Source organism: Colias croceus, chromosome 20 (genome assembly GCF_905220415.1).
Source record: "Colias croceus chromosome 20, ilColCroc2.1".
Taxonomy (NCBI): Eukaryota; Metazoa; Arthropoda; class Insecta; order Lepidoptera; family Pieridae; genus Colias; species Colias croceus.
Genome location: NC_059556.1, coordinates 3011805 through 3027177, shown reverse-complemented (window position 1 = coordinate 3027177; position 15373 = coordinate 3011805). Strand labels below are relative to the sequence as shown.

Sequence of the window (15373 nt, the reverse complement as noted above, 5' to 3'; positions counted from 1 at the left end):
TGAGAATTCGTTCAAATACCCATTTTTATCATAATATAGGTAGTTTTAAAAATACTGACTACGTAACTAGTCCGTAGATGTAGGGATCTATGTTTAGATAATTACAACAACGCAACAAAATATGCAGTTCGTCTAAAAAATAGTTGTTTAAGAGAAAGGTTTTGTTAATAATTTGTTAAGTTTTAGATTACGTAGCGGCGGGCGAAATACAAGTTTTTATTTATAATTCTTTATTGAACAAAATATGAGAAAACAATAGTATGCGAAAAGAAGTGGTACCTATTACAAAAGCATAATTTGCACAAAAGGCGGCCTTATTGCTAAACAACAATCTCTACCAGGCAACCTTTTATTGCTGTAAGTAAATTCAAACGATATTAAAACAACATAAACAATATTATGTGAATTGTTATTTTATCGATTTGAAATACACGCAAGAGCATTTAATGAAACCACGTTGGGTTTACACTTTGTGTGGACTGTGGAAACGTCACCCTTTATTGGATTCTGTTACAAAGTTCTGTAGAGCGTTTAGCTTTTCGTATGAAAAGCAATTTTTTTGACAACATTTTAAAATGGGCATATAGTATTCTAGTGGTTCACCCTAACTTCGGCCGTGGTCACTACATAGTATAAAGCAAAGTCGCTATTTCCGTCCCTATGTCCTTTGTATGCTTAAATCTTTAAAACTACGCAATGGATTTTGATGCGGGTTTTTTTGATAGATAGAGTGATTCAAGACGAAGGTTTTAGTATATAATTTATTAGGTTTTATACAAAGCGGGCGAAGCCGCGGGCGGTAAGCTAGTAGATTATATTATAACCGAAGAAGGAAGTATAGATCATGGATGTATAAATCGGTGATTTTTTTTTATCGGTGCAATAGTTCCTCAGATTAGCGCGTTAAAACGAACTCTACAGCTTTATATAATATGTATTTAATAGGTATGTACCTATAGACATAGAATTTACAGTATATAGGTAGGTATTATTTTAATTCGACATTAATTAAAAAATCATATAAAAACGCGTTATATTCCAAAGATGTTGTATATATTCAATGTAGTAAATAAAAAAATAGATGGAACTACGCAGGAATATTCAGTGGCAGTAAAACGATCACAATAAAAGCCGCGGGATGATATAGCTATAAAAACACCATAAAAATACGTACTCCCATTAAGTTATTAATTCAAAAAAGGTATTTATAATATTATTAGGTTTCCGCCCGCGGCTTCGCCCGCGCAGTCAAAGAAAAACCCGCATAGTTCCCGTTGCCGTGGGATTTCCGGGATAAAACATATCCTATGTGTTAATCCAAGTTACCCTCTATATGTGTGCTTAATTTTATTGTAATCGGTTCAGTATTATTTGCGTGAAAGAGAAACAAAATCACACACATCCTCACAAACTTTCGCATTTATAATATTAGTAGGACGGACAAACTCAAACTCAAACTCAAACAAACACGAACACGAACACGAACACGAACACGAACACGAACACGAACACGAACACGAACACGAACACGAACACGAACACGAACACGAACACGAACACGAACACGAACACGAACACGAACACGAACACGAACACGAACACGAACACGAACACGAACACGAACACGAACACGAACACGAACACGAACACGAACACGAACACGAACACGAACACGAACACGAACACGAACACGAACACGAACACGAACACGAACACGAACACGAACACGAACACGAACACGAACACAAACTCAACAACACGAACACGAACACAAACACAAACACAGACACAGACACAGACACAGACACAGACAGAGACACAGACACAGACACAGACACAGACACAGACACAGACACAGACACAGACATAAACATAAACATAAACACAAACTCAAACTCAAATTCAAACATAAACATAAACACAAACACAAACTTATGAAATCTCCTTTCATTAATTTAATTAGGATTTATGTAGATTTTTTGTCATAAATGTTAATTAAGTTCATGTTTGCTATCTTCTATCTAGCTTTGTTTGAAATATAATAAGTTAATCATTGATATATGGTTGGATTATTCGCAAATTATTTATTTGATGTTATAGTGGGTAAATTATTACATTGTCCCAATGTAAATGCTTACGAAAATATTATATTACAATCGAATTCAAATAAAATTCAACGTATTGTAACATAGTGAATATTTTCTAACAGTAACGTATGTTTATATTATGATAGTTTAGCTGGTTATGCGGATGAATTTGTAATTAGTTATAACATCTATACTTATATTATAAAGCTGAAGAGTTTGTTTGTTTGAACGCGCTAATTTCGGGAACAACTGGTTTGATTTTAAAAAAATTCTTTCGGTGTTAGATAGCCCATTTATCGAGGAAGGATATAATATCATCTCGCTAAGACACTCGCTAAAACCGAGGAGTCTTTTATAATTATTATGTACAATACGCACCAGAAAAAGTACAGTCATGACTTAAAACTTAATATTTCCTTGAATTTCCAAACCAAGTTTAGACTCCAAAACCTTTCAAATATAAGACCTGCCATTAACCCTAGATAGCTAACGTTCGTCAAAATGACGAATACTGAATGAATATATCACCATCTCTTTTTAACCGTTTCGGTTGTGCGCGTGCGGTGTGAAACTAACTCAGTGCGAGCCAAGCTGCGTCGAACTGCGGTCGCGATTTAGCGGTAAGTTGCATAGTTTTTGAGATACCTACTACTCACTCGTCATTTTGACGAATGGTTAGCTTACGTGTAACTTTTTATTAATATTATTAGTGTTGATTTTTACTTGTTTTGTTTTAGTTATTCCGTTCAAAGTACAGAATGTCAGGGAGATCGAATATCACAGATGAGGCGATTGCTCGGGCGTTGGATGATGACGATTATTTCCCTTCAACGGAAGAATCTAACAGCGAGAGTGAAGACGAGTTGTTGATGGATGATGTGGAAAGTGATTTTCAGGACGAGGTCTCGGACACTGATGAACCAATACTTACTGAAGAACATGATCGCACCTTCGCCTAATCAATCTGATGAGTCACAAGAAGAGTCTTTATTAGCTTCCGATTCGATTATCCACTTGTCTCAGGCCAATATAAGACAAAACAACCTTAGTTGGAACTTTGAGGGCTAATAAAAGAGAAATTCCAGAAGAAATGCGGAACAACCGAACTAGACCAGTTGGAACATCCATGTTCTGCTATGACAGGCCACTTACTCTGTCATATAAACCAAAGCCGAGCAAGATGGTTTACTTGCTTTCCTTGTGTGACGAAAACGGAACCATAAACCAATCATCAAAGAAACCTAACATCCATCCTGGTTCAGACTCTCAATCAGACTTCGAAAATGTACCTACAAGGAAAAAGAAAGATTTGTGGCTTGTGTTCCTATAAAACAGACGTATGACAAGAAACGTTTGCAACTGTTGCAAAGTGGCCATTTGCGGCAAGCATTAAGTTGGATTTTGTCCTAATTGTGCCAATAAAATATAACTTTTTAATATAATAATACAAACATACATATTTTTACTTATATACTAAATAAAAATAATATAAGAAAAAAATGTAAAAGTTTCTGTTTTAGTTGATCTAAGATTTATCTCATTTTTTGATCTCTTGTAACCATGTGCCATTAAGATTTGTTATTTTGTACTTAAAACTCTAAAAAATATTATATTTTGCTAAAAATATCTTTAATTTATATCCTGTAGTTTCTATTATAAAAATAATCTCGGATATAATTACATTAAATTTCATTAAAAACATATTTTAAATTTGTTCGTCAAAAAGTCGAATGGTTAGCATCTCATGGTATTCTAGTAACGTTAGCTATCTAGGGTTAAACCATTCCAAATAGGATCCAATTTAATTTGTTTCTTGTGTCAATAGACGGAAATCCTCAGTCGATACTCGTCAAAGGAATAAAGGATCTGTACCAGTACTTACTTGCAACTGTAGAATTGTGTAGAAGCATCTTTAATTCTTTAGTCTTTAAAAGGTTTATCTTATAGACAAGGGTGGCATGAGGTTTTTGAAGTAAAAGTTCTTTAGACATTGAGAGTATAATTTCAAGGTCGTGGCAATAACGTGACGTCATGGATTAAGGTGACGATTTTGGTATCTTTGAATCTTGCCAAATAAGTTTCACTTCTGACACGTGTGCTCGGCACACACGCTCTTTTTTATAAAAGGCAGGTTCATACAGAAAGATTATACGAAGAAAATAGCGCGGGTTTTAGAAGTTTCATTTAGATTGGCGGAGACGTTTAATTTACGAATGATTAAATCCAAAAAAGCAATGAAACCTTATATGGGAATTAGTAGTTGCCCACACAACTATTCATAAGGAATTGAACGCAAACATTTTTTCAAAGGTTTCTTAGATAATTATTTGCGTTGCGGAAGCTTGTATTGCTTTTAAGTTTTAACGTAGTTCTGTCTTACGTCCTACGCATTGTTGAACTGTGAACACCTTTTAAATGTACTAGGATGGTGTATGTGTCTATTTTATTTTTAAACTAAGTTTATAGAGCCTGCTCTCTCTCTTTTTTTCATGTCTCAATGGAGTGGTTGCATGTTTTAGATATAGCGAGTGAAGCCGCGGGCCGAAAGCTAGTATTTAAATATCATACTTCGTGTTAGTGTAATAGGTATTATATACTATTGAAAATATATTTTTATTAACAAAAACGTATGTATAACACAATAAGTCACAATACGGTGACTTTGAGTATGTTAATTTAATTTATTTGAATTCGATTGTAATATAATATTTTCGTAAGCATTTACATTGGGACAATGTAATAATTTACCCATAATAACATCAAATAAATCAATTACGAATAATCCAACCATATATCAATGATTTATTTGGGATTACGAGGATCGGGGGATAAGCCGTTAACGTTTCATTCCAATTCGAATCTTATTCGAATATATTCTATCCATTTTTATTCAGAACTAGCTGCGACCCGCGTTTTCACCCGTGTTGTTCCGCTCCTGTTGGTCTTAGCCTATAGATTTCCTCGATAAGATGGGCTGTCTAACACCGAAAGAATTTTTAAAATCGGAAATGTAGCTCCTGAAATAAGAGAGTTCAAACAAACTCTTCAGTTTTATAATAATAGTACCTATAGATAAGGCAAAGAAAATACATCCAAAAGTCAATAATGAGATAAGCAATTGTTCGTAATAACACTAAAATATCGCAATATCATATCGCAAATGTCAGTTTTCATACCTATTTTATTATTTCATCAAATATATTATAACGGAAAGTAATTTTGGAAAGAATACTTACATCACCTTTACTCTTTTTCGATACCAATACACGTATAAGAAAATTGTCAGAAGATAATTTGGTGTATTTGCGTACTAAATATATAATTTTATGTTCAATTGTCTCGCTTAAGAGTTAAGATTGATAGTCGTAGTCACAAGTCAGTAGAGACATTATTTGCACTAAGTACTAAATAATATCACATGATTTATAGCCCGTCTGCCTCTGTCAAGGAACACGATGGATGAGTGTTACAAACTTCAATTAGAGATGTCTTTGAAATAAAAAACTAGGTGGTCCTCACAGAGCGAGCAGCCTCGCGAAGCCATTGCTGCGCGAGGCATTTGCAAGAGGTGCGTTTTCCTCGGCGGACCTAAAGTCAAAAAGCCACGAATATGAGCGGAAAATAAATAATAAATATTGAAAAAAATGGGAAAATATACTCCTTTTGAAAGCAATTTCCTTAATCAGCAAATTTTAGTACCTCTGTAAATTTATTTCACACTAAATTGTTGGTGAATAATTAATTTCTTATTAGGCAGCCTTCATGATAAAACAACCCTTTAAAATTGAACTTTAGGATAACGAAATACAGTTTACTTTCCTTTAACTTTTGAAAGGGCCCTTTTATTAAAATAAGTAGGGGCTTATTTAAAAACTTGGGTCTTTGTTCCTAATTAGTGAATTAATATTGTGTAAAAGGTACAGGGTCGTAAACTTATATTGTTTTTATAATTGTATTGCCTTTAGGGTAGTTATGAGCTAGATTCTAGGTTCAAGTTTGAAAACTATATAGAACTATATGCTTTTAACTATAAGCTAGTATGGTATGAAATGTAATTAAATTATTAATACCTTCTAATATTTATAAAGTCTATTTATTTATTATTCTTTATTGCATTGAAAATACATAAATACATAATATAATAAAGACAAGAAACAGCAAAGGGCGGCCTTATCGCTAGGCAGAGATCTCTACCAGGCAACCCAAAAATCAGAGGAAATTTAACAATATGATGTGGGTGAGCAAAAATAAGGCAATACTAACACACTGAAAATGTACAAAATAGGTAAACATATTATACAAAGCAAACATAAGTACTTAACTACTTACTAATAATAATACATAATATAAAATACATAAAAATAATGAAATAAATAAATACATAAATACGATAACAATTGTAATAAATAATTATACATACACTTACATACAATAAATACATAAATACACATACAAATATATATCCATAGCACACATATAATATATACACATGATAAATATTAGTAACTATGCAGAGAAGAAGGAATCAGAAAAAAAGAATAAAACAACAAATAAAAATAAACGTAAATACGACAGCTACACAATTACACAAGAGATAGATAATAATTTTTTAATAAAAATTTAAAAGCATTCAAATTTTGAGCACTTCTGACCTTTGCGGGGAGAGAGTTCCATAATTGAACCGCACGAACCGCAAACGAATTGTGAAAGAAATTTGTTTTGTGAGCCGGAATTAGAAGTAAAAGGTTAGTAGAGGAGCGTAGATTACTCGAGCTCAAGTATTGCACGCCTCATAAGCGAAGCGTTGAGGTGGGTACTACTGTCACTTCGCGCAAAACATCTGATTTTTCAAACTTAAAATGTCTTTATGTATCATACATTGCACTTGTAAGATAATACATACACACACATATTAAGAAAAAACACTATTTTTAACGTTCATGATATTTTTGATGTCATTTTTGTTATTTAAACTAGTTAAAAAACAGTTTAAAAAAGTTCTGTCTTGGACGTCCGTGTGTCTGTATGTGCGGATCCTTTTTCTTGTTAACACGATAGCGACCGAAATACTTTACTAATCGAGTCTTTTTTTATCTCTTACGCTTGAGTATGCTCAGGAATAGAACCCTTTCATTTTTCAGGGTCTGATTCGATGTGGTTTAATTGTTATTAAATAAACAAAAAAAATATCGACTTTTTTTTTTTTTATAGTATACTCAAAATTCACCATTATAAACTCGATTCTTTATACTATAAGCCAAGGTTTAAAAAAATAAGTTGGTAGTCAGTCCCTTAAACCTGCGCAGTTTCACATCTAGGTGGGGCCACAAGAAAAATAGCTCAATTATTACGGTACCGCTTTCTTTACTTTTCCAAATGTTTTATTTTATTTCATTTTTATATTTATAGTCACGTACTCTTTATAAATAATCAATTTTATTGTAAAGGATGAGATTATGAGGCGTGCACTTTTGGATTTTCCAAACTATTTGAATTTCTCTCGAAGATAGCTTGGAGCTTTTGGATCAAACAACACACAGTACAGAAGATGAAGGATATGGGAGTTTCGCCTCAGTCGGATAGGGAGCCATTTCAGTCTCTTACGGAAGTCGGAGACGTGATAAAATTTTCTCAAACCAAAGATAAATCGGATGCAGAAGTTTTGTAGTCTTTCAAGCCTATCCAACTGGGCTTCAGAAAGGTCAAGGTAGGATGTATCAGCATAGTCAAGGTGGGATAGGAGAAGGGAATGAGCAAGCGCTAACTTTGTCGGAATGGGTAGAAGATTACGCAGTCGTCGCAAAGCACCAGCGGAGGCATACAGCTTCCTGCTCACTTCTTTCAATTGAGGATCCCAAGACAATGTATATGCCGAGATTCTTGACGATTTTACTGTAGGGAAGTTGAGAGCCACACAAATGAACTGAAGGAAGTGAAACCCAGTCAACCTTCGCGATTAGCGATGGGCTACCAACAATGATGACTTGCGTTTTTAGTGGATTGACTTTCAGTCCGAACTGGTTACTCCACTCAACGACAGAGTTTAGGTCATTATTCATTGTTTGAATAGCGTTCGGCAATTCAGCAAGAGTTGACTGGGTATAGATTTGGACATCGTCGGCTTACATGTGATAGAGAGAAGAAAGTCTATGGTTGTTGCATCCACACAAAATAGAAGTATGTATATTTTTGGATGGTTCTTATTCAATTTTTTTGTAACCACATCACACTTAAATATGTACATATAAGGCACATAGAGCGCGTCCCAAAACCAGAAAAATGTTCTGCCTAATATTTAAAAAACCTACATTGACTTGTATTGAACATTAATATTATAACAATGATGAAATATCTATGTTTGTATAAAACAAATAAATAACAACAATTATGTTCCAAATATTAAACCAATTAGCCAAATTGTTATGAAGAGGCTTACTTCTGAATATAAATTCATTTTAATGTTAGGAACCACTTCAAATGATAAAGGATTCAAAGGTTTTGTTTATCTTTATATTGTTTTGTTTTCGACAAATTTTTTTACAATTTACAATATTTGTTAGCCCAATTCAAAGCGTACAATTGTTTGTTTAAATATAATACTAGCGGTCCGCCCTGGCTTCCCTCGTAGAACATAATACATAGCCTATACTCAGGAATCACGTATCTTTAAAAAATCGTTTCAGTAGTTCCTGATATTAGCGTAATTCAGTGTGTTCAAGCAATCTCTGCAGTTTTATATTACTGGTACCTACTTATAGCTTTAGCAATTATTTCGGCATCAAAATCTTATAATAATTTACAAAGACGAAAAGTTGTTTATATCAAATATTCATATTATAGTAGTTAAAGTTAAAGAGAGGATTATTTTAATGCCAGAGCGGCTTTAAGTTATAGTCAGCTTGTATATTATAATCTTAAGAATTAATATGTAACACTTAAGATTAGTGAAATAACGCTAGCAGTACCTAATTCTTGAATAATTATCTAATAGTTAATTATTCAAAGATATTTTGTGCGAAGGACTACGTTAGCATTTGTAAAAATTAATTCAAGTTAAATAGGGACTTAAAATGTGTTGTAAAAGTCGTAGCGTGTAATTAGTAATAACATTAAAATAAATTGAAAATAAAGCCAGTTTACTGATTTGCAGAAGCAACATACAGTTTATATGCTATGAACGTAATAACGTTTTGTCGCGGAAACAATAGGCGAGGACTGGAAATAGGGAATGGAAATTCCTATTGAAACACGACAGGTGAACCAAGGCTTCAAACTAGTCAATCAAATAGTTCAAATAAAGCACCTCATTCACCAATACCTTCTAAAATACATTGTCATGGGCCAATTTCGCTGAAGCCTTTACGACCCCTTTGTGGTTATTGTACTATCCCTATTATGTAGTATAGTATAAATTATCTATGCTATTATGTCACACACGGTGAAGATACTTTAATATTTTATCTTAAGATCCTCTAATATAAAACGTTATAGTATCTTAAGGTATCCGGTATCAGGGTTCTGACCATCATTTTTCTTTTTGTCATTGTGTACTAAGACCCCTGTAGAACCGCCATCCTGTTATAACATTTTATATTAGAGTATCTTAACATAAAATATTATAGTATCTTCACCGTGTGTGACGCGCTTAATAGATCTTTCTATAATCTATATTATAATGCTACATTTTGCCTGTTAGGTTATCTATAACAGGGTATACCTAGTGTTATAACACTACGGATAATTCGAAGTAAGTACCTTTTTATTTTGGAACTAGCTGTGCCCCGCAGTTTTACCCACATTGATCTGCTTCTTTCAATCCTATCATGATGTTATATAGCCTATAGCTTTCCTCAATAAATGGGCTATCTAACACTGAGAAAATTTTTCAAATCAGATCAGTAGTTCCTGGGATAAGCGCGTTCAAACAAGCAAACAAACGCTTCAGCTTTATAATAATTATTAATTATATTTATATATGTATATGAAAGTACAGGTATTTATATGAAAAACGTTGAAGACCCAGGATAAAACGTAGGCTTCTTTATTTTAAACCAAACCCTAGTAGGATTAAAGTTTTTGTCAGTAATAAAAAGTAACATTCGTAATATTGTGTTAATTTATTTAATCAATATGGTAGAGCAAAAAAAGAGAAAGCCTTTTTAAATTTCTTTGTATTTTTAAATATTTCCTAATATTATCCCTATTGTAATTTAGCAGAAAATTACCGAATGAAGTATTGATAGCGGCCAGTTCAAATGCAAATTTGACTCGATTAACATTTTGCTACGTGAATTGGTAATTGCTTGTTGATTGACCAATTATTAAAAGCCCTTACTTAATATTATATTAAAATATTAAGTACATACTTATCAATAAAAGTATAAACACGAAAAGAAAATTCTATATTCTATTTTACTATTATTCAAATCGTTCTTTTATTTGATGAAAAATGTGGTAGAATTTATAGTAGAGACACAGAGTTTTATTTTATTTATTACTAGTTGCTCCGCGCGGTTTCACCCCCGTGGCTCCACCCCTGTTAGTCGTAGCGTGATGATATATAGCCTATAACCTTCCTCGATAAATGGGCTATCTAACACCGAAAGAAATTTTCAAATCGGACCAGTAGTTCCCGAGATTAGCACGTTCAAACAAACAAACTCTTCAGCTTTATATTGTTAAGTATAGATTTAATAAAAGTTAATTTCCTTTTCATTTTAAAATTTGAGAAATAGCTTACAAAAATTTTACGTTTTTTATAGATCTATAATATGTACAAATTTACGCCTGCGATTTTGCCCGCGTTTTCAAAGGAAAACCCGCATAGTTCCCGTTCTTGTGGGATTTCCTGCATAAAAATGTCTTATTCTGGTCTTTAGCTATTATTATTATTTATATATATTACCTAATTTTTTTTTTAATAAGTTCAGTGGTATTTGCGTGAAAGAGTAACAAACATCCATCCATCCATCCATTCTCACCACTGACCTCTATAACTATACGCTGGACAGGCTACTGCTGTCATTTTTTTGTGCCTATTTGAAAATCGCCATTTTGGCGCTGACGGCAACGGTGAGGCCAGTGAGGGGGAATGGAACTAATACTTGTGATGCAAAACAAATGGTTTATTATCGATAAAAACTTTTCTGATATCGACTACAATGATAGAAATATTACCGACACTATTTTTGATTCAGACTCAGATTATCCAGAGGTTAAACCTGTGTAAACAAAACGAAGCGACGAAATTTGTAATCTTATTAGTTCTCAGAACTTTCACCGGGGGCGCTTTGAATCGGCACAGCAAATAGCTGTCATTTTGTATGGGATAGCCAGTCCAGCGTATAGTTATAGAGGTCAGTGATTCTCACAAACTTTCACATTTATACTATTATAGTAGGATGTACCTACAATAAACTCTGAAAATAAACTGGAACGAGTAAGTATAAAATATAATATAATATTTATTAAACTGTGTATAAGCTAAATAAATGAAATGATGACTAGTTTCTACCATTCCGTGGTATAATACCACATTCATAATTAAAAGTTTTCATGATTAAAACTTAGCATTTACTCTTTGCGAGTGAAAGCTCTCATCACATTTGTTAACATTAAAATACAAACACAGGGATATAATTACAATTTTAAAGTCTCTTTGAGAGCAGATACGTGTTCTGACATTAACACTTCACAGTTTTAAAATTATACCTGTATGTTGTGTACTTCTTACTTATACAGGTAAAATCTAGAAAGAGAAATTCTATAAAGCTGATGTAGCCAACGTCTTTATAAAATTAGTATAAGCAAGTGTATACTTAGGTTATGGTAAATGTTAAAATTAGAAAATATTCTTATTAATACTATACTTACAATATTATTATTCCGAAATTGTGTTTGTCTGTTTGTCTATCTTTCACGTCGCAAAGGATCCATTAATTATTTATGATACGATTTTGCTGTCTAAGTCCCTAAATAGGCTAGAGAACAACATAATTATTTTACGCGATGTAACATCTCTTTCCTATGGGAACTTCCTTTGATTATGCGGTCGAAGCCGCGGGCGTTACATTACTTGTTAAGATTTAAATATTGAATATTAGGCACATTATAGTTATGTAATATTCATTATAAAGGGTGTGTGCAGTTATTAACTTTTTTAGACCCCTGGGAGTATTAACTTTGTAATAGACATGCTTTTAATATTATTATAAAATTAATATCACTTAGGTAACAAAAAGCACAACGCGGGTAAAACCGCAAGTGAAAACTAGTCTCACATATTATAGTATAGTAAATTAATTAGGATAATTTATTCCAATTACTTCACAATGTTTTCAGTTAATCAACAAGCAATTAAGAAAATTGAATTCATCGCAAATGTGTTGTTGATGGCATAAAATTTGCATTTAAAAATTATGCAGGTGATATTACCCTGTCTGCTTTCGTTATTTTTCATATGAAATATATAGTGAAAAAATAAATGAAACAGGTAGGTAGTTAATGTTTATTATAATAGTGCATTACCACCATAAGTTTAGTTCTCTCTGTCGGATTGGCTGGTGAAATGATAATATATAATAAGTAAATTAAAGATATAGGTATCTTAATAATTGTATTAATTTATGTATTACAATCAAGTATACTTCATTTCTTGAATAGCTACTACTGTCTAGTAATTCATGTTTATATGTAACTAGCTGCGCTCAGCGGTTTCACCTGTGTGGCTCCGCCCCTGTTATTCTTAGCGTGATGATATTATAGCCTAGCGCCTTATAGCCTTCTTCGATGAATGGGCTATCTAACACCGAAAGAATTTTTCAAATCGGACCAGTAGTTCCTAAGTTAGCACGTTCAAACAAAGAAACAAACAAAATTAGTATAGATTAAAGATATTGATACTCGTATCTTAATAATTGTATAAATTTATGTTTTACAATAAAGTATATTTCATTTCTTGAATAGCTAATGTAATTCAGTGTACCTACTGTCTTCAAGTTTATACGTAATTAATTCAAACATGAATTACGTTTAAACTTTGATTTGAACTGATTCAAAATAATTTAAAATAGGTATATTAAGCTCATGAATTTACAGCACGATAGTTATTTCAAATAACCACAACATAACATTCATTATTTCATAATATGCATAGGCTTGATATTTCAATCCTTGGTTTAAAATTCGTCGAATATCGTAGGAATGGCGTACCTACTGACAAATCTTTCAAAACTGTGTTTTATTGAAGTGAAACTTTTTTATCGGGGTTGAAAAAAAATTTAGTTACGCGTGATATTTTTCCGTTACGCCGCTACGCGCCATCTTTTTCTTATCCCTACCACGCGTGATTCGACGTATTTCTGTAAATTATTTTTTGAAAAATGAGGTCATAAAGAAGTTTCACTTCTTACGTGTGAACACTAGTACACGCAAACATTTTTTTCTCTACTTTTCAAATGCAGGTCATTTCTTTTATTAGATCTATCTGATGTAGATCGCATGACTTTCTTTACAATAATACTAATTATTATGTAATAAGTACATTCTTGGACGAGTTACAAGGGATATAAAAACTGTCGTAACTACGACATTAATGCAAGTTAACTAGTAATCTAATCCCTGTCAATCGTGAGGGCTGGGTGTGTGTTTCAATACAAACAATCACCTGATGTCTTCAACAAACGCCCACGCCTTCGAAACATTGTCTAATTAACTTTGGCAAATAAATATTACTATGGTTGCTTTATTATAGACCTATATATTAAATATTAATATAGACCGTCTCCTTGGTACAGTGGTTGACGCGTGAGCGTAGAACCGAGGGCTTTTGAGTTCGATTCCCGGTGTAGACGAAAAAAAAATGTCTCGGTCTGGCAAGACACAGAAGCTTTCTGCCAGAAGGCTGATCACCTACTTGTCCCTAAAGAAAATCGATCAGTGAAACAGATGTATGCATAATGCATCTGCCCCTTACCCCACTACGGGGACACGGGACTTCATTGTTTAGGTAGTAGACTTCATTGTTTTTCGGTATAATTATTGTCTGTGGCTTAGGTTGTCTCGTGGTAATGGTGAATGAAGTTTCAAATTATTATCATCGTCGTGGATATCGACCTAAAAAAGTCTGTCTGTTTTAGATTACACTCAATTTGGAATGAACATAACAGCTGTAGATTCAGGGTCAAAGAAGAATTTCTGAAAACACATAATATAGTTTCACTCAATTTCACCTCAATTCTCTTATAAATACAAATCAAGTTACTTAACACATCAAAAGTTGAGGAAAAGTGGATGGATACAGTAGTACAATATCCTTTTTAGCATCCATAGCAAGAACCACTCATTTTCATATTTTATAAGAAACTGTGCTCTGTTAAAGCAGTTTTCTTTATTATTTCTTTCTAATTCACCTTTTTCTTCCAGCATCCGTGGCAAGAATCACCAAGTTCCTGGGCATGTCTGGTATCCCAGTGCTCACAACTGGCGGCTTCACATTCGACTTCGTGAAAAGCAAGCAATCCTGCAAGGACGAGTACTACATGCTGGTCAGGACTAGCCCTTTGGGGTTTAAGGACATGGCGTACTTCATCATTGATGTTATGAGACAGTAAGTTTCATTTTAAAGCTAAAAAATTAAAAGAAAAAATTCGACCACGGGCGGGATTCGAACCCGCGTTTTTCTGCCGTGGCAGGACAACGCCTAGCCTCTCGGCAACCGTGCTGTAAAACCTATAATAATTAATATCCTCAAAAAAAACTAAACAATTAAGGTAAGTAAGTTGTTTACAATAAATATGACCAGTTTCACAGCTTTCGGATATTATGTTCTGTTTAGCCTATCTGTTAAAAAGAAAATATTAAAAAAACATATCTAATGTTTTTTATATATACATATACGCTAACAGCAAGCTGTGGAACCGATTCTTATTATTATAAAAACTCAGAGAACATGCTAGAACTTCACTTTGGGAAAACTTATAAAATATTACTTTTCTCTTTATAAAAGTAAAATTGATTGCCCACTAAAAACTTCACAGGATTATTTCCAAAGGCGCGTCGCTTGAACATAAATTTCTATATGGTTTATTGTCCTGACAAGAAGCTTATAACTTTTGTTAAAGTTCCAATCATCTTAATTCAAAGTTTTTTCACAGTTCATAGTTTTTTTACAGACCGCTAGTTAAGGAATAAACCTTTTTTAAATTATGCACCTATTACGAGTATGTGTGTGTGTATAGAATTATGCCTCTATGTTTAAATACATAAATAAATATAAACTCTATATT

The 15373-nt window shown here is 33.0% G+C and overlaps 1 protein-coding gene across 1 annotated transcript in view; it reads left to right on the top strand.

Annotated features, from left to right (window-relative positions):
* The window catches only part of LOC123700890 (atrial natriuretic peptide receptor 1), a 245144-nt gene that overhangs the window by 77968 nt on the left and 151803 nt on the right, over positions 1 to 15373 (top strand). Inside the window, exon 4 of the mRNA XM_045648257.1 lies at positions 14511 to 14694. Coding sequence (XP_045504213.1) covers positions 14511 to 14694 — 184 coding nt within the window. The remainder of the gene's footprint in view (positions 1 to 14510; positions 14695 to 15373) is intronic.